The sequence below is a fragment of the Populus alba genome, chromosome 6 (assembly GCF_005239225.2).
Source record: "Populus alba chromosome 6, ASM523922v2, whole genome shotgun sequence".
Classification (NCBI taxonomy): domain Eukaryota; kingdom Viridiplantae; phylum Streptophyta; class Magnoliopsida; order Malpighiales; family Salicaceae; genus Populus; species Populus alba.
The window spans coordinates 20,011,356-20,036,590 of NC_133289.1; the positions used below are offsets into that span (position 1 = coordinate 20,011,356).

Below are 25,235 nucleotides of genomic sequence, written 5' to 3' on the forward strand. Positions count from 1 at the left end.
GCTCTGCACCGGAGTTTGTTTATATATATATAGCAACGGCAAACAGAGAAGATGCACTGTAACTTTGTTCAAACAAATATATGATTATTGCACTCAAGGGCGGAGCCAAAAATGTTTTTATCCTATAGGCTATTAAATAAATATATAAATATGTTTTAAGATTGATTATTAATTCATGTATATAAATTTTTAAAATTAATAGTAAATTTTTAATTTAAATACACTATCTAAAATATTAAAAAATAAATTTAAAAATACATAAAATTAAAGCGAAAATAAAAATAAACTCACTATTAAAGTTATAAGTTGGACTTTGTTAGTTTATAAGATTATTCTCTCACTTCTTCTTTTTTTCCTTGGATTTTTTTTATGTTTTTCCCTTACTTTTTTCTATTTCTCTCTCGCATTTTCTTTTCTTTCTTCTTTTATTCTGCTTCTACTCAGTCGGCAACATATAAAAGAAAGGAGGAGTTAATTTGTTGTATTTTTTAATGCCAAATAACCATTTTACTCTTAATAAGTCATTTTGCTTTTATTTGACAGTTTTTTTTTTTGTTAGCACTACCAAACTTTATTCATCCTTAACTCTTAACTAGATTTTATTTAATATATTTTAAGATCCCTCGTAAAATTTCAAGTCGATCTGATAGTCGGATTGAAAATTACATCCAATAACGTAAAACTGATCAAATTGTGATTTTTCATCAAATTTCTAAATTTCTCCAAAAATTCTGAAATTTTAACCCAAGCTAAAGCATCATATTAGAAGGCTCCACACAAAATTTTAGAATTTTTTGATAACTTAATTGAGAATTATAATTTTTTTTTACATAAAACTAGTTAAAAAATATTGATAAAATCTTGATCTAGGCTAAAGCCCACCCTAGCCTTTGTCATGCCTCCGCCTATGATTGCACTCATCGTCCAATATTTCCATGCAAAACAAACATGTTTGAATGGAAATTTAATATAGAAATTCCAAACTCCTAATTTAAGTTACTACCAGCATATTAGTTCTAAGTATCCCTTTTATCTCTATTTCTGAAAACAAATGTTTTTTTTAATAATAAAAAAAAAACATAATATATATCAGTCTCAACAACTCTAATTAATATCCAGTCTTAATATAGCATTGACCAGGAACATGTAAAAACAATACTTTGATATAGTAAAAATCTCATAATTATAATAATTTTATAATTTTCTTTACAAAACATTTTTATATGTACTCTAGATTCATTAATCAAATATTAAATAAATATTAAATATAAATAAATAAATTATATATGCACAATGAACAAAATTATGACAACTAGTTAATTATGCAAGGCATATACATTATTGGCATGATTATGGGCTTAAAAGGCAAGCAACAGCAGAGAGAGTCTTGCTGAAAAACCACAGTCCAATTCAAAAAACAGGTCCCAATTCAGTCAGAATTGTGGACCTTTTGTTTTATTTTGACATAATGACAATATACAGACCCCAAAAGTTGCAGATCGACTCTGAAGTCTGGCCCCTAATTTCCTAGGACGGTCTCTATGTTACTACAGATGCCTAAATTTGTTACCAGCACCACACCTCATAATAACTTGCAGTCGATTATCTCACTACAGTAACTGTTCCTGTCTCCAAATAAGTCAGCAAGCAGTTAAGGCTTCATTTCTAAATCAAGTAAAGGCACCAGATCCGTTACGAAATTGGGCACCATAGGCAAAAGCAGACTGGGAAGTGATTGAACATTGTATTATATTGTGTTATTGGATCTGTATCTTGCATAAAGAAAAACAAAACTGAGCCAAAAAATAAATAAACAAAAAAATGCAACTCTCACATGCCTTCTAGAAATACCATACTGTTCTAATTTCTAAGCATTAAGCATTAAGAAATTTACACATTCATTTGATGAGGAAAAATGAGAGCTAATTATCTATTTTGCAGTCTATATGGCATTATTTCAGAGGCCAGCACATCGCACTCAGTAAAAATAGCAAAACAAATTCTGCAATATGTAGTCACTACCTCTGTTTCTGACAAGTTTTGATGATCTGATACAAGGCATTCAAAGGGCCAACAGCTTCTGTTCCCCCCCCCCCCCTCATATGTAGAATTGCTGTTGTGTCTTTCAAAATGCAATAATGGTAAGTTTGATTAGTGATCAGCGGCAGTATGCAATTTCCGGATTAAAATGCCTAGATGACAAGAAGAGCTCTCTGCTTGGCATTCATAAGCTATAGCAGAAAAACGAACTCCATCAATAAACATATAATGACTCAGAGTCGAATTAAGTGAACGAAAAAACCTACAAAGGTTTAAATTTATGACCTCAAGATTTTTCACTGTTCCAGCCTGCGAGGCCAAATTCTCCGATATTCATCTCATCATTGTCTGCGAGTAAAGCATCTTCCACACCGACCATCGTGTCCTCACGCCCAAAATGCATACTTATATTTTCGTGTTCAGAACCACTCTCAATCAAAACACTATCCTCCAAGTCCGATAAATCGCCAAATGTTAAAATCTTCTTCTTCTTCTCCCTGTAACCAACAAGACTCAGAAGTTTTTCCTTCCAAACAACCAGAGGGCATTTTTCAATCAGTTCTTGACCTTCATAAGCTTCAGTCAAAAATACGCTAAATCTCTTCCCCCTCTCAGACACATAGAAAATCCCCATATGCTTTAAAAGAAGTCTCATCAACTTCTGTGGCATCACAAATTCCTTCCGAAAATGCGTAAGGTGATCAGTCACCAATCTCTTCTCAAGGGTAAAGCTAAGCAACTCATGCATAATGGCAACAGCCCTCTTATCAAATTCTAACGACCCAGCAGTAAGTCCCTTGGCATCTGCATATGGTGACAAATAAGACCTTTTCTGAAAATGGTCGATTTTCTCTCGATGTCTATACACCTTCTTGTAATTAGAAGGAAATCTCAAAGGAAATGACAATGAAAGCATTCCCGGCTGATGATTACTGCTTTCATTCACCCCTAATACTCTCTTCTCTAACTCTGTGATGGCCCAATCAGGATTCCAAGACACAAGCTCCAAATAACTTACTTCATCAACCAACTTAACAACCTTAAACAGTTCTGGATACCTATGCACCCATTTATCCCTAAAATCAACAGGCAAACCAAAATCTCTCCTAAAATTTGCTATTTTATCCAACCGAAGCCGCCTATCAACCGACATCATTAAACATCTCGTCACATATTCTGCGACTTTGTCTGAATGCTCCTCGATTAATCTTCCCTCTTCTTCTACTAAATCCTCTGCTCCTTTTGTCATTCCGCACCATAGCACTCCCCTTTGATCCTTGTACAATTCAAAAAGCTTTGGCGATTTTCGAAGGAAGTCCGAAATTTTATGGGGTTTAGGCAGATTGATTTTAATCCTGTGCCGTTCAAGGTTCCTTACTGGGATTATCGTCTCTGGCTCCTCATTTAAGATCTCCATCACTGCCTTCACCTTTGATACTATTTTCCATTTCTCAGTCACTATTTCAAGATCCTGCACCCTTTTCGTGGTGCTTCTATCCTGCACTCGCTTACTTGTAGTCATCAATCTATTCTGCAACCAACCCAACAAAGTTTCTCTTTGCCATTTTCTTCTCACAGGCAAATAAGCAAACACCTGCGGCCCATTGGATTTATAGCTCAAAATTGAAGTTCTAACAATTTGCGTAACCATTATTAATGTATAGTGAGTTTCTAAGTTCAGACAAATGTATTGCGACAAGTGAAATAAGAGAAAAGGTCGCAATCTTGCCTTAAGTAAGGTTAAGAGGAACGTGAGAGGTGTGAAAAGGTAAAGAACGTAATTTAATGAAAAAGAGAGAATTGTGTTCCTAAAGTGTTTGTATAAATGTCAATCTGAGAACAGGTTCTTGACTGGAAAAGAAGCCCAAAAAAATTACTGTTGATTTGTTGCAAGAAAAGAGATAACCAGGAGAGACCAAAGACCCAAGTTTCGATCACAAGACCAAAATTATCCTCCACTAAACAAACATTTTTTAAAAACAAAGCCCTCCCATCCCAAATCATGCTACGGCCAATTTTAAAAATAGATCCATGGGCCATGGAGACGATTAGTATTAATTATTTTTTATTTGTTAATTTTAAGAATAAATTTTATAAAATAAAAAATATTTTAAAAATATCCAACACACACTCTTAGATAGCTGAAAATTAGAATTAAACAAATAGGTTTTGAAGTTTCAAGATTTATCCATTAAACCATATTTAAAAACAAATATTTTTTTAACATTATAAAAAATTAGTTTGACCCGCAGCTGCAAATGAATTTATCTTGAAAATATTCCCTTGTACACATTAACGATTGTCTTTGATTTCTACGTCACAACAACACCAGCACAAAAAGTTGACGTTGTTTATAAAGTCAAAATAATTCATTGCAGTACTTTTTTGTTAACTGCAGGGAAGTACTGGGATTTCTGACTAAAACCTTAGTAATTTTAATTTTGTTTTAAAATGAAATAGAAAAAAATTGTAAAAAATCCAATTAATATAAAATTAAAATATTTATTACAAATTTAAATATTTATACATTCAAATATAAAAAAAATTAGAATAGAGGCGGCGTTGAAGGACGAGGAGGAGAAGGTTGGTCGACCCCGAGATCATTGGGCTAATAAGAAAGTGTACATATACCACCTATATGTGATCTCATCTTCATTTCTACTCAATAGAGTTTTTTATAATCTGTAAAGAGTCATTCATATTTATTATTGAGATGGGTCGTATGTTCTTGTACTCCTTGATCTAACAAGACTACAAACTCTAGAGATTGAGTGCTCGAAACTAATTATGAACATCCAATGGTCAAAACACTATAGATTGTCCACAAGTTCTTGATTGTAGTGTTAGAAAGTTTGTACACATGACAATCTTGCCTCCAACTATAAATTTGAATTGATATATGTGTGAGTTGAATAATTGTCCTTGTATCTCTCTTTAACCAACTATTATATATGTCCTGGAAATAAAATAAAAATTTTTTATCAAATTCAAGTAAGTAATAACTTAAGAAAAAAATGGTTGAAAACCAACATACCATAAAGTGTTGAGCTCGACTATCCACGAACTATTGCATTTTTTTTTGGCAATCATCACTCCACACATGCGTTTCCACAAAAAGCTTCATTGGGCTTTACTCGCATCGAAGAATCGCAGTTTGCCAGATAAAAATGTTATCAGTTAAATATCTTTATAAAAACCCAAAAATTAAAAAAATAGATGTAATTAAAAAAAGAATATTACCATTTATTATGCAAGCGAAACAAATGGAACTGAGCAGTTGATGTGCATGGTAATGGAACTGTGAATTTGCTAACTCTGGATCCTCACACCAAGCTGAGACCGTCGCGTGAAATGCATGGACTTCATGTGTTAAATGTAGTCCACTCATATAGTCTATGAGATGTATGGCGACCTGAAATCCTGTCAAACTACCATGTCATTCCAACCTGGTAAATTGCTTTCTTTCATATATATTTTGGATTTCTTTTGCACCTCGTAAGAAAAATCATGCAACTTATATGGTACAAACGAATTATCTATAAGTAAATGACAAATAAAATTTTAATATTTAAAATAAAAAAAATTATCCTAATTTTGATGCTACCTTTTTGCAACGTGATTCTTCCAAGCCCTCCTTATAATATTATCATTAGCTCTACCCCACTCAAATTATTCCATTGCAGTAAAAATTTATATAAAAAAATTCAATAATTTCAATAGAGTAAATGGATTAACATAATTAAAAAAATTTAAGTTAGCACTAACGACTAACATTAAACCTTGAAAACCACACATCGACTTGCAGTTTCCATTTAGGTTTTTAAATTTCTGTTTGGAAACTTAGCTTCATTGAAACAATAAAATTTTCATTGATGATTTAAATGCTGATGTTATTGTTCAGGAAGTCTTAATGTTTGTAAACCTAAAATTGGATAATTTTAAATATTACTTTTTAAAAAAATTATTAAACATGTCGTTGTGAAAGCATAACAAACTTACATTGAAAAGTTATCCTTCCACTGCGCCTGTACTTGTGGGTAAATGGATCACATCATCACACTATGAAAGGACCTCCCTCTACGTTGCGGCATCACACTCGAGGAGGCAATGTCGTGGTGAGTTGATGCATGTGCCTCGGGTACCTCTGCTTAATCGGCACCTAATGATTCGTGGTTTTCATTATCACTGCTAGAAAAACTAGCCATGATCTTGTCCTCATGACGTGGGATTGATTTTCCCCTAAGCATCTACACAGATTTACAGAAAAAAAAAATAAACAAATTTTATGTTTTAAAAAAGATTCGACAACACCTCCTCTATATGGGAAGCTACCTAAAATTTTTAATCTTGCAAATAGACAACATATATGCCACAAACCAGTTGATGTTATTCAATTCCAACCAACAATTTTGAATAATTCAAATCAGAACATAAATGCTGACAACTCGAGTTTTGTGGTGACTATATTTTGTTGTGGGAGATTGGATTGTGTTGGGATTGAGGGGAGGGGGTGGTTGTTTGTTGCAGTAAAAAATGCACAAAGAAGAAGTAGAAATGAGGAAAGGGGAGAGAAGGATCGAGCGCCAAGTCATAATTTAAATATTATTAATGGATTGACCGGCGATATTATTTTAATGATAACTCCGTCGATAATTTTATCGGTAAAAATATCACTTCACCATATGATTTGCCTTCTTGAATCCCGTTGTATTACCGTACGTAATGTCGTCAGTGTATACTGGCAGAAGTTTTATGTTGGTATATTCACGAATGAATTTTATCATCAAGTTAATTCTATCAGTTATGTCCTCTGTAAAACCTACATGTCATCGTATTGTTTGGCTTTTTTATTTTATTTTTTGCACTTCAATCCCTCGGTATGCAATGTGAGAATGTTCTTGTCATTGTTTACCAATGGATTTAACAATGAAAAATTCGATCAATAAATATCACCGTAATATAACAATGAAAGATTTCTGTTGGTGTTTTCATTTGTATTTGCTAATTTTTTAATAATGAAAAGAACTAATAAGAGCATTTCTAACATAACAACTATATGAACAGGCAAGAATATTAATTTTCATAATAGCCTTTTATCTGTTAATTTTGGATCTTTAAAGTGATATGTATATAGGATGCCAAAATCTTTTTTTATCAAAATAAAGAGTCATTCCTGTATGTTTTTTTAGAAAAGCCATAGAATGGATTAAAGATTTCAAAGGTTTTTCTATTTAAACTTTCCCTTTCTCTTTCTTCATTCCATGTAAAAACACAAAATGAAATGTTAAATTATTTTTTTTATTTGAATACCACATGTAAAAAAAAAAAAAAAAAAAAAAAACCTAAATTACACTATTCAAAATTAATGCTATATTGATAATTTAACTCTTTTAACCAGGTTTTTTTCATTAGAGATGCCCAAATGTACTAATTAATTTGAAAGGCTTGCGTCACTAACTCAAATCCTTATCCGTCACCAATCAGTCATTCAATCATCTCCGTACGTTTCGAACGGTTGTTTTTTTTAATTGGTGACAGCACATGACCAGCAGAATACTATTTGCAACTTTGCGTATGCAATGATGCAAGAGAGTTAGGGTTCATACAGTCCTCCGTCTTATGCAGAATTTCCGGGCAACTATCATCGACTGCTGACGTTGAAGATAATTTCGGATTTGAAGGAAGAACTTAATTTTAATCTTGCATGCCTGTCTTAAATGGAGAAAACATGTTTTGGCCATGCAATAAATCATTGTACACTGAACCAACAACCAAAAGAAACGTTGTCCGGACCCATTATTTAAACGAGGAGGAGAGGGCGGGCGCCAGATCAGGTTAAGTGTCCAAGTTGGGAAACGCGTTCGTTGATCAGTGCCACACTGTGTTCTAGAAATCCAGGATTTTTCACCATTTTCAATTCTAATCAAATTCCTCCACTGTCGTTTTCACTTACTATTACTCTACATATATGTTTTTCTTTTCTTTTCTTGCTTCCAGTAAAGTCAAACAGGTACGATTGTTTGCTCCTTAGTAAGTTGAGGTGAGATCGTCAGGTGAAATCTCCCACGTAATCTGATGAGCTCTGATGATGCAAGAACTAAGCAGCTCCTGTCATTTAAAAAAACATACGAGAGACATAACGTTTAAGATTTTTATGAATTTGAAAGAGTTTCATGGTAAAGTTTAGAACTAATGATGATTTTTAAAATATAAACATAAGATCCTCCCAGTAATTTAGGTGGAGTTTGAACTTAGAGATGTAGTGGCATCGTCTCTTATATATACTGATATTTAAAATGACAGAGAGTATAAATGGAGCTTGGATCTGTTTCCAATATCAAACGAGCTGTTTACTTGCAAATTGCTGCACTCTTTAATTACAAGTTAGAGAAATGGTGGCCCCGCTGCTGTACCAAGAAAAAGACAGGCCCTTCAGCGGGGGCACCACCGAAGCTTCCCTTCTTGTCCACTACATGACAAAAACCCGCCATGAAATTAATTACAATATCGACGGCATTTCCGATTTTTTAAATAGTATAAATATAATTTGTTTATATACATCTTAATGATATAGAGTTATTTAAAAGAATGAATTGATTTTTCTCCTTCCAGCAGCTCGTTTGGTGCTGCTTTTGATTTTTATTTTATTTTTCCTTTCAAGATTAGAGTTTTCGTTTCTTTTTTCTTCCAAGGATGTAATCAATTTTTTTATGGTATGAAGACGATTTAATTTGTTTTTTTAATATTTTTTTAAAATGATTTTGTTTTTTATATTTAAAATGGAAGCAATAACGTGAAACTCATTATTAAAAGCACTAGTATGGATGCTTCAATACGTTAAAAGAAACTTCAATCCACTATAGCCCCCCGTACCTCAAAAGCAGAAACAAAACGAGTATTCACCTACTCTATAGAAAAATATATGAAAATTACAACTTCGCTTGCACTAAAACTCGTTTGAAATGTCTTCGATCCAAATCAATGTCGTATAGGCTAAATATATATTAACACGAGTAATTATTATTATTATTATTATTATTAAGCTTGCAATCGATGTTTTATAATTAGTGATTCAAATTCATAATTATAATTCTTTCATTAAATATGGTAAAATCTATATTTTATGATTTGAAATTCTATGTTTATAATATAATTTCATAATAATATCCATTTCATTAAATATGATGTTTTCTCCTCGTAATTATATATAACATAAGCTAATTAAGAGCATGGTTTATACTAATGAATGGGTTTCGAAGCCATCACGGAAAGAGAGGTCCACCACCTAACCCCACTCTGCTCCTCTCATCCCAATTTGCATGCACATGTAATTATCACAAGTTCAACAAAATACTATCAAACACCTGACCTGTGGCTGAATGCTCCCGCGTCGTAGCTTCGTTTATGGCCCTACCGCGTCCCAAGTGTCCGCGCTCCCTCGCACTCTCCCCCTCTGACTCCCTCAGTCCGATCAACACGGTTAGAATTTAGAAGACCTCCCACTTTCAAACCCCATCCCGCACTATATATTCCTTCAGCTCGAGCCGCCATTTTCATTATCCCCCACCACCACAATTCTCACAATCCCACCAAAAACAAGAAAACGAAACTGGTCCCGGTTTTAAAGTTTTTGGATCAAGTTAATTGCTTGGTGTAGTGTTTAGAGTGATTGTGCTGAAACAATGGAGAGACCTGGAACGCCATCCTCGTCAGTGTCATCTGAGCAACAGTCTGATAGAGCTCATGAGCCCAAGTACAAGGGTGTTCGAAAGAGAAAATGGGGTAAGTGGGTGTCTGAAATTAGGCTGCCCAATAGCCGGGAGAGAATTTGGTTAGGATCCTATGACACGCCCGAAAAGGCGGCGCGTGCATTTGACGCTGCCCTGTACTGCCTACGTGGTAGTGGCGCCCAGTTCAATTTCCCTGACAATCCACCGGACATTGCCGGCGGGCGGTCACTTACCCCGCAAGAGGTGCAAGAAGTTGCTGCCAGGTTTGCTAATGAAGAGCCAGCATCGTCCACTGCTATGGGAGGTGAATCATCGTCACGTGTGGAGAATTACACATCATCATCGTCTGACTGTGGGGCTGGACAAATGGATAGTGATACTATAGACTGGTCGTTTTTGAATTTGTTGGATTCTAATGAGGGTGCATCCGATTTCGGACTCTATCATGGGCTGGACCATATGGGTGGTGATTATTATCCCCCTTCTACTCCGCCGCCGCCACCTGATTATAACGGGGATGATAACAATGGAGACGAAACTTACTCTCACCCGTCATTTCTTTGGAACTTCTGAAGGGATTGATTCAAATTTTGTGAAGAACAATGCTAGCTACTGGAAGACGTCAGGAATTCAGGCGAATTTTAGCTGCCGGGTCACTGATGCTGCTTAATTCACATAAATGTTGCTCTGGTTTTTCCAAGTCCAGGAAGAAGTTCTGGGACGAGAGAGGGACGTGGCCCAGTTTTTTGGTGCCATCTTCCAGTAGATAGGAAAAACCAATTTGTTTTCACCCTTTGAAACAAATAATGGTGTACATTTATTGTAGGAAGCCATTCTTTTACGAGGTTTCTTTTCTATGATTTTTTGTCCCAATTAAACAGTCCAAATTAATAAACATGAAATGCAACTTGTTTTTTCTCTACTATTGCCTAACAGCACTCTCAATCGCGAGTACATCTCCGCTATATATATATATAATTTACTTGTGAATCGTGATCAAATCAATCTTTTCTCTTAAGGACGTGGCTGTCATATCGATTGGAGCAGGTACATCCGGGTTGTTTTTAGCATTACTTTCAAAATAAAAATAAAATCATACCTCTTCACCTATCAAAGCAATCCATCACACATTCAAGTAAAACTCTTTACTAGTAATCTTTGTGAAAATATATTTTTTTATAACAATCAATTGATTTATTAATAAAATAATTATTCAGATAATAACTGGAAAAAAATTAATAAATTGAAAAAAAAATAAAAACAAGTCCAATCATAATATATTAGTAACATCGTAATCTAAAATTTATTCTTTATGTGCTCCCTGATGTGTCTACTCTTTACTAGTAATAAATAAAGTCAGTTTTTGTATATAAAAAATCAGACTTGCTAATCTTTATCCAACAAGACAAACAACAAAAAATAAATCAAGTCAAAAAATGTATTTCAATCCAATATTTTAACATTAAAAACAACTTAATTACGGGCGATAAGACTTGGTCAAAACTTCTACTACATCTTTCCAATTGTAAGATAAAATCACGCTACAACAAGAAGAATTTTATGCATAAAGGATTCTAAATCGGCAGCCAAATAATCTTGAAGGAGTGCTATTCCATATGCTAAATTACCTTTATTTAATTAATAATAAATACTCATGACCATGACTTAATTATTCTTTTGGTCAAACCAGAGCTCAACTAAATAAACTACTGTGCCTAATTAAGCACGGCCACGGATGTGTGCGAGAAACTACGTGGACGTGCAGAGGAGAATTGGTGGTCAGAAACCGGCCATGGCGAAGGTGGAAACAAGCTATGGACGTCAATGGCTTTTTGGAACACAGATAATATAAAACTTGGAAGACAACTTGCATTTATATCACGTGGCAAAAATGCTCTAGAATGCTTAGATTTTCTTTACACCAGCCATCTATTTTTTACAGGTGACGTGGTGGACCAAACCCACTTTTCTTAGGATATTCAACTCGCTTCTTTTTTTTTTTAATTTTTTTAATTTTTTTATACATAGTTGAGAGGAGCAGCGCTTTCTTGCCGAATCTTGCCCTTATTATTATTATATATGTTGCATGTCGAATGTCACCGAAATGTGATGATTTATAATTGGTGCTCCACTCTTTGACGACCTTGGCTAATAAATTAAATAACTTCATAAGATTGAGACCCTCACTTTAGCATAGGTAGATTATTAAATAAGAGATTAAAGAACGCTGCCAATATTTTATGTGCTCTTATGTTGCGCTGTCGTAAATTATATACGAGTCTATTTTGATTATTTGCTCTACTTTCGAGTCAATGTAAAAAATCAATGCTTTTTATTTTTATTTTTTAATTTTATATTTCAATAATGATTTCATTAGGAACTTACTTTTGTATTTTTATTTTTTATTTTTCCAAGGGGGTCCTCTTTTCATCACTTGAACAAATAATCCAAATACATCAAAAAACCTCTCAATCCAGGATTCGATGCCGTGCACAACACTATGTTATTGGTATTTTTGTTAAATAGCTCTTAACATTTTTTTTCTTTATTTTATTTAAAATTTTAAATAAAATTACCTTTAAATGAGTTTATGAAAATGATATTTAAAGAATTATCTAATTATGTTATAGTTTTTAAAAAGACTAGAGCTTTCTTTGGTAATATTAACAATTAATTTATGTATTATCAATTAATGAATAATTGATCAGAAATTATATATATATATATATATATATATATATATATATATATATATATATTACCCCTTCTTTCTTTTCGTTCAATTAACCAAATTTCGATATACATACTCAAGAGAGATTTAAAACGTAATTATTAGATTTATTTATAGATTATTCCGTATAAACATTAATTCAAATAAAAATAAAAATCTAGCATAATCCATAGAAAAGTGAAAAAGAGTGAGGAACCGTAAGAGTGGATGATTGGGCCTGGAAAGCGATGCCATGCCCTACAAGGGCTTGTATGGCGCCCGGGCCTAGCTCTTGAAAACAAAGCGCTGTAGATGAGGTGGCATCCAAGCTACCAAACACAGCGTTGTTTGAGATGTCACTGTCCGCCCCTCAATAGCCTAAAACCTCTAATTTTAGTCAATTTTAAGTTAAAAGCACATCCAAAGCTTCCTCGTAGCATCCAAAAATATATTTAAAGCTAGAAAATAATCTTTAACACGTGAGAAATAAATGAAAAAAATAAAAACAAAAACAAATAACTAAATTGTGATATGAACGTCACAAATTAAAGGTTTTGGCCGCTAGTAGCGGTGATGAGCCTCTTTCAAGAATAAAATAAAATTATAAGGGCCAATTAAAAAAATTAACCTCCATCGAATTAAAGGTCTTGGGCCTCTTGGCCACTGGTTTTAGAGTGGGATTGGAAGGGATGGCCTTGGATTGACTTGTACCACGGGAAATGTTATTGACTTGATTACAGCTTGATTAATATTATAGTTTAGAAATAAATTGGAATAATAGTTTTTATTTTTAAAATTTATTTTTAAATATCAATAAATCAAAACGATCTGAAAATATAAAAAAATTAATTTAAAATAAAAATATCATTTAAAAAAAAAATACAAAAACAAATAAGTATTCAAAACGAATGGCACAAGAGAGAGAGGTTTTAAGGCTGGTACTGCCAACTTTTATTTAGAAATAACTAAGTAGGTGGCTCACAGTATACTTTGGGTCTATTATCCTTTTCATCGCAAAAAAAATTATTGAGATGATGCAACTTTTTAAAAAAAAAAAAAATTGAGATTATGATTATTGATTCAAGATCTAAAAATATTAAAAAAAAAAAAGATCGAGTCAAATTTGGTGAGACTACTGAATTCATGACTCGAGACATGATACTGGGATAACTTAATAAAAAAAAAAAGGTAAATGAACAAAGAAAACCAATTTTCAAAAAACATATTAAAAAAATTCCTTCAAGAAATGTCACAAATTAAATGTCAAGAATCCAACCAATAAATTTAATTTAATAGAGAACTAAAATAGGGCCAACTATTTTTTTTAATCAGAGAAAAGATATCAAGATGAAGCAAACTTTGTAAACCTAGGTTAAACTCTCAAACCTGTAATCCATTAAATTCTTGACTTGAGCTCAACACCTAAAAAATTAAATGTTGGAGGATGAAATCAATTAATTCAATTCAATTTTTAAAAAAAAAATCCACTAGAATAGCTAAATTTAACAAAGACCATAAAAAAAAAAACTAAAAACAAGGCGACCTATGCTATTTTAAAATTGACTAAAAATATTTCATAAAAAGCGGATAAAAAATAACAAGAAGGGAAAGGATGAGGAAAAAAGCAAAAAAAAAAACCCATGGAAACTCAAGTCTTTATCAACTTCATAAACCAGAGTCAATCTTTTAAACATGTATAGTGTTAAATTTTAGACCCAAACTCAATTAAAAAGCTAAACACTCGTTCAATTAAATGCTGGAGAATGAAATAATAAAAAATCTAAAACAATCATGTAATGTCAAAAAAAATAAAAAAATAATAGTAAAGAGAACAACAATGAAATTGAAAAAACCCTTTAACTTCATAAATTATTTTAAATTTGAAAAATTATAAAGAAGAGAATAAGGATGAAATCTTAAGTATAACAAACCTTAGGGCTTGATTTGATTTTTTTTAAGCCAACACGAAAATTAAGTAGGGGAGAGGGGAAAAAAAAAGCTACACGCGTCACTCCAACCACCATCGAGCTAGATGCACCGCTTATTCATGGAGGGGACGCTCGGATGCTTGACCATCTTGCACCTAGGATAACCTCGTATAAAGAAAGGTGGAAAAAATGGCAATGCTCAACGCTTAAGGGTAAATAATTTAATGATAGAGGATAAAACCGAATAAAAATTTAATTTTAAAAAATCGAGTCAATTCATGTTAACTCAACTAACTTACAACCTGAGATATGAAATAGGAATAACGCCACAAAAAGAAAAGTTGAACAAATCATAAAGTTCAAAGTCCAATAAATTAATGTCAAATAATAAAAATGAAAACATAAAACAAATTCTAAAAAGGATTTTTTTAAAAAACTCATACCAGGTAAATCAATGAAATTGATAAACCGAGTCATGAGAATGAGATTGCCTTGTAAAAGGCAAACACGAAAAAATTACAAAGTAAAATTCTCAATTATATAAAAAAAAATAATAAACAACGAGGACTAACCCTTGCACAAAAAATAATTGAAAGAAACTAATTAGGGATTAAATTCAAAACAAAATAAATGAAGAAAAGGATAGGAAAAGAGTAATGAGAAAAATGAGGACCAAAATTTGAAAAAAAAATGAATTAAAATTCTAAAGGACAAAATCAAAAAAATAAAATAAATGCAAATGATAAAAAATAGTAATCAAAAGAATAATAACTAGATTGGATACAAAAAAATTAATTAAATTAAATGTGGTGAGGGATAAAATTGAAAAAAAAATAAACTTCAAGAAGCATTAAAATCATAGTGAATAAAAATCAAAAGAATAAAGATCAAACTAAAAATAAATACAAAACGGAGGACACAACTAAATTTTTAAAGGCCTTGCACAAATTCAAAAGCCTAGGAGAGAAAAACAAATAGCATGAGAAAAAAACACATCGTTGTCAACCCGCCCTGCAAAACTCACCACCTCAACAGCTATGCAACAACCACGCGCACTGGATGAGGCGGCGATCTAGTTTTTTTTTGCCATTGTAATTGTCTTCACGCGCCTTCAGAGTAGCGCAGAGGACTCTGACACGCGTACACGTCAATATATTTTACTGATTTATTAATATTTTAATAAAGCAAATTATAAAAAAGGGCCTAAAGGCATATTATTATTATAAAACAACCATGGCGCAAAGACAAAAATGCAGGCCAAAGTCATTCTTAAAATTTGAAAAGTCAAAGGTTAAATATGTAATTTTATTTTATAAAACAATGTAAAGACAAATAAAATCCTCTCTGTAGGGATATTTTTCTAAGTAGACAAGGGTATAACTATTATTTTACTATACAGAGAGAAAGAAAAAGACAAAAAACACCCTAAATGAAAGATCATTTTTTTTCTAGATTTCAAAGGCGAAAAAGCATTGTAAGTGTGCATTTTCAAAGTTGAACAATCAAACTGTTTTTTTATCAATTTCATAAATGACATTTAAATCTCTCTAAAAAGATAATTTCACTTTTAATATCATTGCACTATTTAAATCCATAAGAAAAGGCCAATACCTTTTAGTTAGTTTTTTTTTTTTTGTAATGTTTTCTACTTCTTTCGAGGCACACAATCAGGCCCTAAGCTCCAACAAGCTCACAGATAATATTTACATGATAAATATATATTTTCAAAAAGTAAAAACAAACCAGCCAGAGGTTATTATAATATTATCTCTCCATGTTTTCAAAGAATGAAGCCCACGATGATCTTGCAGTCTTGTCTTAAATTAAAATGGATTAATCATTAGCAACAACAAGTCTCAATCAACCGTGAGAATATTTCAGGTACAAGTATTCACATCACCATTGATGTGAACTATCTTCCACCTCTCCAAGCTCTTTCTTCTTTTCTCCGACAAACACGTTTATGGCACTATTGCTACCGTGATGCTTTCTTTCTTTTCCCGTTTTCACATTAATTTTCTTAATATATTCTTAAGTGGATATTATATTATCAAAAGAAAAAATAAATATATAGGTTTTTTCTAATATTAATAGTATTTTTTATTTTTCTAATATCAGTAGCTTGAAGAAATAAAGTGAGTTGAGCATGCAGAAGAAGGGTCTCCAAGAGGAGAACAAAATAAATTATATATCCTAGTAGAAAGCAAATGATAGATATACATGTAAATATTTTATTTTCATTGTTATTTTTATTTTAAATATATTTTTTTATCTATCTTGGAGATGAAATTAGGTTCACTAAGTACATGTGATTTTTATTTTTATAAATATATCATATATACAAACACAATAAATCCATGTAAAATTTAAAGATAAATTATTATAATCTATTTAAGATATTATAAAATTATAGAGACAATAAAAAAGATTAGTTACTATTTATAAAAAAAAATTAAATTCGAACAATTAAAAAAAGAAATGAGAGAGAGAGAGGATATTGATAAATTTTTTTAAAAAAAACAACATTAAAAAAAAGAGAGGAAAAATTGAAGCACACCTGGTTTTGTTATATATTTAGTCATCCACGTACTCAATCTTGTTTTGTTTCAATTCCATAAAATGACAGCCATTTTATCCCATTTTGCAGCTGCAAGATGAAGCCAACATAACACCATGTTGCAATTCATTCTTGCATAGTGTTTGTTTAAGAAGTTGTATCTGTATTTTGTTTAAAACGTAAATGTAACTTGTTTGATAAAGTAAAAACTATAGTTTATTATTCATGGGTTTTACAGTATTTTTGTGTTCCAAACATAAAAAAAGAAAAGCAAGAAAATATTATTTCTTCGACACTGTTAAGAAAATTAATTAGCATGAACAGTGTTTGAGTGAATAGTGTAGCATGCTATGCTATTTATGAATGAATTAATTAGCATGCTACATTGTTCTGGTTGGACCGGTTTCGACCAGATTGGGTCCAGTAAAGCTTAAAATGTAGTAAAGCAAGCCTGACTTAGTAAAATAAAAAATAAAATTATTTTTTTATTTTTTAATTGTGTTTTATTCAAAAAAAACTAGTGTTTAATATTATTTAATGACACTACATAAATTAGATAGAGATTGTTTGATGATGTAACATTTGCAAAATTTAATCGCAATCTTAATTTTGTTCTTGATTATATTTTACTTGATGTTGTTGCGCGCTTAAAAAACCAAAAAAACTATAGTTCTTGTCGGATGTATTTCATACGTGATGGAATTCTAGATAGTTTAATGGAACAATGAAAATTATTTTATATAAAGTATTATTTATTTCATGATGTAATAACAATAGTTAAATTTACAATATTTAAACTAAAAACCATCAATATTAATATATATATTTTTAAAATTATTTTATAACCTCAATTTTAAAAGCATTATTAACCAAATACATTAAATTATTTTTTGTTTAACCTCAATTTCAACCATAATTTTAATCAAACATAAATAAATATCAAATTAACCTTAACCAAAAATATTTTTTATAAAATAATTTTTTTAAAACTACAACCATAATATCAAACACATTTAAAATCTCGTAGAAAAAGAAGAAAAGGTTACCAAAACCCCTTTCAAGCTATCAAATTTGGCTTGATTTGCCGCACCATGTGTGCTATCTTGATCCACTGTTCATAGCTGAAAAACACGTTGCTCACACATGGAGAAGGAAACAAAACAGCAGCAAAACGACGCTGCCCGCCGAAAAAACGACCACCACAACGTTTTGTTTTTTTAAGCTGCAACAGCACTGCCTATTTATCTGTTTTACGGCTGCCAAACCAAGCCAAAACACTCATACTTTTTACAGCATATTTGAAGGACAGACATCATTTTGTAATAGAAAAGGTCGATCAAGGATTTTTTTTAATACTCTAGGGACCTAATTTGTAATAGAAAAAATTGTAGACATTATAGAGATTTGAGTTATAGGTTGCCTAATTTCAGAATTACCCTAAGAACGAAAAATCTCAAAGGCTTGCGTGAACAGCAGGATTCGAACCTGCGCGGGCAGAGCCCACATGATTTCCAGTCATGCCCGATAACCACTCCGGCATGTCCACCCTATGAGGAAACGTCTTTAAATATAATATATTAATTTAAGCATTTAAATTTGAACGCTTATGTATTTGTAAACACAGCCAAATAGACAATTGAAAGATGGAAATTGCTTGCTATAGCTTCCTTAAATGAAGTCCATAGCAAGCATGCTTCAAAAAATCTTAGCTAAGAATATTTTTGTTTTCTGATACCTCTGCTCTCAGAGGTATAAAAGACAATTTTCATGGGGAGATTAAAGTGATCTTATCTGCAATGAAGATTTTCAGTCACAAATGTCGGAGTGATAGTTTCCTTCTAGCCAGTTTGATATAAATGTAAGCTTTCAATACTTGATGATAGATTCCAATAAAGCATTTCTTCAGCGAAATTTGTAGGAATTGGAAATGCTTGCCATCTGCCTTCAGATCTCTAATACAAAGGGAGATTTTCTCTCAGGTTCTTATGACTGCTGCGTTAATATCACCTTGACATCAGAATATGCAGCAAGAACTTCGAATTAAACAATCACGAAATCTTGATATAGTTTCATAGCATCAAAATTAGATGACAAGTCATCATTAAGTGCCTTTACTTCAACAACTTGCCATTTAAAGTCACAAATTGTACATTGATGTTACATTATTCATTGTAGCATGCTAGCAATACCTGCTAACACCACAGAATAACATACAAGGAATTTGGAGGCCACCTGGCAGCTTTTCCTTGGAATCATCTCATCTATTTTGACAAAAAAAAAAAAAGGGCTTCTACTTTGAGATTCTAGTCAAACAATCAAGACAGCAGGAGGGAAACCATATCATTGGCAGAATCTGGTCCATCATTATTTACACTTGGTATTATGTTTTCAGGAGACACAAACTTCACAAACTCTCTGAGTTCTGTAAAACTGCAATGCTCACTGTATGGTACTTCGTATCTGGTAAACACACAAGCAAAAATTTCACATTAGTTCAATTCTGAAAGCGAAGTATGATGCATGTCAAATTATGTCTATCCTTGCCACGAGGCATATGCAAAAATGCTCATATTGCATTGCATTGGTAACAGAAGCAATTTCAGGGTATAGCTCAATGCCAACATCATTGGAGCAGTTGATATATTCCTCAGCCAAAATGATGTGACAAGGTTTTCACATGCATTTTACAGTTTATATAACTCATTAAGCTATATAGTTCGCCAGTAACAATACATGGCAGGTGGCAACTAAACTCAAATGTAAAATGCACAAGTACCTTGCAAGCTGGCATCAAAGATCTTTCACTTCAAATATTTCCTTCAAATATTTTTCATGAATGAACAGGTAAGGTTTTTGAAGCCAAACACCTGAGCAAAATTTTGCATCTTCTATTATGATCCATGAACCACAGAATTCAATTCTCACTCCAGACATGAATCATTCCCTTTTTAAAGAAGATGAAAAGTGCATCACATGAATTTAAATAATCAGGGATTTGCAGGTTTCATGCTGGGTTGTATTAAATGTATTTTGTTTTCCAGAAATTTTAAACTGGGTATAAATAAATGGTGGTCATGTTGAAAACTAAAACAATTTGTAGTTGGAGAAAAACAGAATAAGCACTCCTTCGGCTATTAAAACATTTTCTAATTATTACTCGAAAGTCAATGGAAAGTCATCTTCGGATATACCTTATAATAGTTCCCTGCTGACACCTTCTCCCTGGAGATTTCTTCTTCCCTTTACCAAATGTCCAGCCAGTGGGGGAGAAAGCAACTATGAGAGTGAATCGACCCTGATTCATATGAATGTATAAACTCAAAAGATCATACAAAAGCTAGTGGCACAGGCCATGATATTGCCATGCTAGCTCAATAACATAAGCAGCAACTAGCTAAACTAATTAGTGATGATAATCATGACCAAAAGTACTTGGATATGAAAGATGTGTCTACAAATTTCCTGGATAATTAGTTACTCGCAAAAATAAGATAGAAAATGGAAAGTTGATGTCAAAATCAAGCATGTCAATAAATTTCAAGCTCATACACACACAAATGGGCGCTCCTGCACAGTACCCCATGTTAGTACGGCCTAAGTGCTCATCAATAGAGAGCAAATAAGATGGAATACTTGTGCAAAATCATGTCACTTGGAAATCACAATCACCTAGTCATACAGAGCACATTGAGGCACTCATTCAGGCAACTTTCCTCTTTGTGCATCTTATAAATTCACTTAATACTTTTCATGCCCTGTATAAATTAACTCAATCGTTGTAAAGCATGACATGCCCCCTCCCTACACATTCACACACACAACTATTTATGAAAAAAATATACCACAATCTTTGGTCACTCACTGCATATTGACTTGATAAATGTTTCAATCTTTTGAAGCTTGCAAGCGTCCACATAGGCACAACATGAATGTGGCTTTCTTGTTCATTTAATGTAATCCACCTCATATCTTCTTCAGGGAACCCCAAGCATTCTAAAAGACGGAATTTTGCCATGTTGACATAAACCTTCTTATGGAGCACACGAGCAACCTCCAAAAACAACCTTTCCTTTCCTTTTCAAAAAATTAAAAAGAAAATATTGCACCGAGTGAGAATAGTGTCTCGTTCAAACCATAAAGAGAAAATGAGACAGAGTGTGCGTGAGAGGGATGAAGACAAACTCAAGGATAGAGGGAGAGTAACAGAATCTACCAATTGTATAGCTTCCGATCAAAAAAAGTGTTTTGGGGTTGAAAGCTTCAGCTTGAATGGCCTCAATGACAAATTGTATTACAGCCTCCTGCTTCGGAAAGTCATACTGCAAATAAAAATTTTCAATGAGAAAATTTACCATGTGAGCTGATTCTTCTCAGAGGAAAAACTGGGAAGATGACTGATGCAGGAGCAATTATTGCTTGGATTTAGCCTTTTATGATTCCTATTTTATACTATTTAAGTTAGTAGCACATGTTTGCAATTAAGTTTTTATTAGAAGTGAAGTTTCAATTCAGATAACTTGGGTATTTTCTAGAATGGGTTTAGACCTGCCCTACACGAACCAAAGGCCCAAAGCTAGAAAACCAGAGATAACATCATTACCAAACATGGACTTACCTGGGCATTACAATATGTAGTATCAAGGATGAGAGTATGGATAGAAGACATTTGCAAAACAGGCATTGTAACCATCTTCTCAGAAAAACGAAAATCTCCCGTGTGTAGCACAGCCTGGCATTTACAATTTCGGTATTAAAATAAGAAATGTTAGGTAAAAACTATAATATAACAGGTGTCTTAAAGTTCTAAGTGGACACACCTTACCATTGGGAGGTTCGAAGAGAATTATAATGGAGCCTGGACAGTGGTTTGCATCCAAGCATGTCACATCAACACCAGCAATACAGATCTTTTGGTTGAGAGGTAAAACATGTATACTATCCCAAGGGATCCCAATCTTTAAATTTACAAGCTTTGCTGTGATCAAGGAGCAGTAAATCTTCCCATGACAGAAAGACCTTGTTAATCCTTGATAATCTGCAAAGACATTGAACATAGTTTCTTGAGAATTTTCAAGCTTTTAATTTAAGTACATTGCTTTGAAAGACCATACAGCGATGGAGAATGTGCCTAATAATTGATTGCTAGCAAGCAACAAATGTACTTTATCTTCTTTCTAAGACACCTTAAGTGAATGCCCCGTGCCATTAGTAACTTCTTGATCGGAGCATGATAAATTGACTTGTTTATGACACAAGGCATGGTTGAAAATAGATGCATACTCAAATATCTCTACAACTATTAGAATTTTCTTATTTAGTTTGCCAAATACAATTATTTTAAGAACTTACGGTCCATGTGGAAGTGAGTAAGAAACCAATGGGAACAATCTCCTCTAAGATATTTGAAAGCATCCTGCCAATACAGAAATTAGATTGAAGTAAGCAATAAACCAAGAAAAACATTAGTGAAGCAACGGCAAAAGGAATAAATAAATTATCTTCTACAACTCCATTCTGTAGTTAACATCAAAGGTGACAATGACACCAAATAGTGCCATATTATCAACTTTTGAGTGATAAAAAGGATTGTTAATTAAGTAAATCGAGCAAATTTGACATGAAAAACATGTTGAATTTTTACTAATGAATGATATATCAATACCACTCTAAATGTTGTCCCTGGTATGCTACACCACAAAGGAATATCTTTGAGCTTTCCTTTTTTAGTATTGTTTTTCACCCCTTGTTTACGAACATAGCCTGGCTGACTTTTTTCTGCTCCCCGTCGTTCTTTAGAGATGACAAAAGTTTTTTTCTTGATAGGTACAGATCCAGGAAAATAATCCGTAATCAATTTGTTTGCAGTTGGTTTACTAGTGTCATCGCCAATAATTTTAGAAGCCTCTACTTGCATTTCTGCTCCATGGCTTCTCCGTGAACCAACTTCACCAGAGGCGTGTGCATCTCCACGTGCCTCAATTGCGCAATTAGACCCTTTTCTAAGGTCACTAAGAGCATGCACAATCTTCTTCCTAGGACCAAGTGCAGTGACACCAATGCCAAAGAGGTCCTGGAAAGAAGAAAAAGACAAGCATTTACCAGATCATATTCATTTCAGCATAACAAACAGAAATAACAACTTAATGGAGAAAAGTCTAGAACTCTAAATCACCCCCGCTATCTAAATAATCAAGGAGGAGGTTATGACAAATAAAATTTATGGTTCCACACATACAGAACTGCCCACAGCACAATCTTTCAATCGCTAATTCTTGGTGTTGATGATTGCTAGACTGTGATTAGATTATTTTCCTGTCAAGAGCAGTAAACTCTTTCAAACTAGGTTAGTTAGTATTCTGTTGTCATTGCAAGTAGACGTAGATAGGACTAGGCTCAATCCAGATTGTAAATATGAGAGGATATGGTCACAGGCTATCCTTTGTAATCTATTTATTCCAAGTGAATACACAGAAAAGATCATCCCTGCAAAACTTTCTTAAAACTTAATATGGTATCACAGCCTCAAACCACCTCTACCAATGCTTTTTAGTCTTCTGCTCTTGTCCCTATCATCCCAATTTCTCAACCTGTTTTCTAGTCTCAACCCCATCACTCTTTCACCATTACACTTACTCATAAAACTACATTGTGTGGAAAACACAATTTGAGCCTTTACTCAATTGTCATGATCTTAAAGGGTTCAATGATGGAACCTGTGCTGCTCGTCCTCCTGAGATTCCTAATCCTACTACTTCAGTTCTTGAACCAAATCCTGCATTTTCTGAATGGTTCAGAAAGGATCAAACTCTATTCTCCTAGTTTCTCTCTTATATTTCTGGAGAATGTTTTTACTTATGTTGTGGGCCTTAAAGAGTTCTTTCCAGGTGTGGCAAGCACTGGTTAAGGCCTTTGGTTAGAACAGAACACTAACGAAGATAGCTTGAAAGAGAGTTCAGCTGTTGACAGGAAAATAATGTGAACATAACGTCTAACAATGATTATATACCCCAACTAGCATTCTCTAAGTAAAACAAAAACCCACAATTTATTACTTAAAATTAATTTATCATGCAACAAAGTCCAGTAAATTTAACCATACCTCTTCTGTCAGCCACTGTAAAGTCTCCCAATCAATCTCTTCTCGAACAAAATCCTCTTCATATCTCTCAAAACCCAGATTCCTTAGCCATTTAACAACAGGTGACACAACAACTTTCTTCGGACCACAAACAGGACCCTCCACGCCTCGTGGCACAACCTCAGGTCTCGCGTCATCACCACCAAGAACAACCTGCAAAAAACAAAAAAAATCAAAAACATATCTACCAATCGAGGTCGAAAAGGCACAAAAAGCTTACAAGAATCCTAAAAACACTCACATCTGGAACACTATTTTCTTCTTTATCTAGGCACTCGTTAGTATGAACTAATCGAAATTCCTCGCTCAAATCCGAAATATCTGTCCCACAAAGCGGACAAAAGACAAAACAACATTCATCGCCATTACAATTAACCTTAATTTTCTCTGTAACTTCACTTTCTTCTTCCTCGGTACATAACTTAATTAAGGCATCAAGCTCACTATTTTCTTCGAAATCCTCTTCATTACCAACATTAACTCCACTATAATCCACTCTTGATTTCATTAACCTAGCCTCAATCGAATTACACAAATATCCTCCACTCACTTCCAATTTTTCTTTTTTACCGCTCCCGCTATCAAATTTCTCGTTTCCAACTTTAGAAGAAACAGTACAATCAATGCTTGACTCTATAAAATCCAAACTGCAATTCTCGTCTAAATTGAAGTCATTGGCACCGGACTCAGTTTTCTGATATGGTAATAGAGAGTTGGGATCTATATTTTCTTTGCCGGGATTGGTGGGTTTCTTTGGCTTTTTTGACGGACGGCGAGGATTGTCAGCGGGTTTGTTGCGGATAGAAAGAGTCTGTTTTGGTGTTTGGGAGAGAGGGATTTGGAAGTCGTCGTCGTCGAGGGAGGAAAATTGGGACGAATTGAATTTTGAGGACATTTTGTTAGGGTTTGGGGGGGGCTGAGCTGATGCAGGTTTATGGGTATGCGCTTTGTTAATTTATGAAAGTGGCGGTAGAGTTCAGAATTGGGAATATCGGTTTTTGAATTTTTTGGAGCAGAGCCTGAGGAGGGAAAGAAGTGGAGCATTTAGTTGAACCCTACAGTTTATAATATATTTCATTTTGGTCCTTACATTTTAAATGTTATCAAGTTTTGTAATTTGTTGCCTATAAAC

General features: G+C 33.2%; 3 protein-coding genes and 1 non-coding gene across 6 annotated transcripts; 1 reads left to right on the forward strand and 3 right to left on the reverse strand.

Annotated features, from left to right (window-relative positions):
- Window positions 1–1,387: 1,387 nt before the first annotated feature.
- On the reverse strand, window positions 1,388–4,068 carry LOC118030626 (protein WHAT'S THIS FACTOR 1 homolog, chloroplastic). Its single transcript, XM_035034803.2, has 2 exons — window positions 2,326–4,068; window positions 1,388–2,231 (listed from the first exon to the last, which is right to left on the reverse strand). Exon 1 carries the CDS (start codon window positions 3,689–3,691, stop codon window positions 2,327–2,329), a length of 1,365 nt encoding a protein of 454 aa, XP_034890694.1. The 5' UTR covers window positions 3,692–4,068; the 3' UTR covers window positions 1,388–2,231; window position 2,326.
- A 5,517-nt stretch (window positions 4,069–9,585) lies between these two features.
- LOC118030627 (ethylene-responsive transcription factor ERF017) lies at window positions 9,586–10,692 on the forward strand. The gene has a single exon (XM_035034804.1). It carries the CDS (start codon window positions 9,723–9,725, stop codon window positions 10,341–10,343), a length of 621 nt encoding a protein of 206 aa, XP_034890695.1. The 5' UTR covers window positions 9,586–9,722; the 3' UTR covers window positions 10,344–10,692.
- A 7,737-nt stretch (window positions 10,693–18,429) lies between these two features.
- TRNAS-GGA (transfer RNA serine (anticodon GGA)) lies at window positions 18,430–18,511 on the reverse strand. Its single transcript has one exon. It is a non-coding gene; the product is annotated as a tRNA-Ser (tRNA).
- A 210-nt stretch (window positions 18,512–18,721) lies between these two features.
- LOC118030629 (DNA cross-link repair protein SNM1) lies at window positions 18,722–25,168 on the reverse strand. Of its 3 annotated transcripts, XR_004684359.2 has the most exons (11): window positions 24,345–25,168; window positions 24,065–24,256; window positions 22,628–23,035; window positions 22,315–22,378; window positions 21,783–22,000; window positions 21,581–21,694; window positions 21,179–21,284; window positions 20,828–21,039; window positions 20,157–20,260; window positions 19,742–19,832; window positions 19,290–19,425 (listed from the first exon to the last, which is right to left on the reverse strand). XR_004684359.2 is itself a non-coding variant. In XM_073409849.1 (10 exons), exons 1-10 carry the CDS (start codon window positions 24,996–24,998, stop codon window positions 19,281–19,283), a joined length of 1,908 nt encoding a protein of 635 aa, XP_073265950.1. In that variant the 5' UTR covers window positions 24,999–25,168; the 3' UTR covers window positions 18,722–19,280. The 3 variants fall into 3 exon arrangements, 2 of the variants coding, with proteins under 2 accessions (XP_073265950.1, XP_034890696.1); XM_073409849.1 differs by lacking the exon at window positions 19,742–19,832 and having other exon boundaries at window positions 18,722–19,425; window positions 24,654–25,168; XM_035034805.2 differs by lacking the exon at window positions 19,742–19,832 and having other exon boundaries at window positions 18,725–19,425.
- Between the last annotated feature and the right edge of the window lie 67 nt (window positions 25,169–25,235).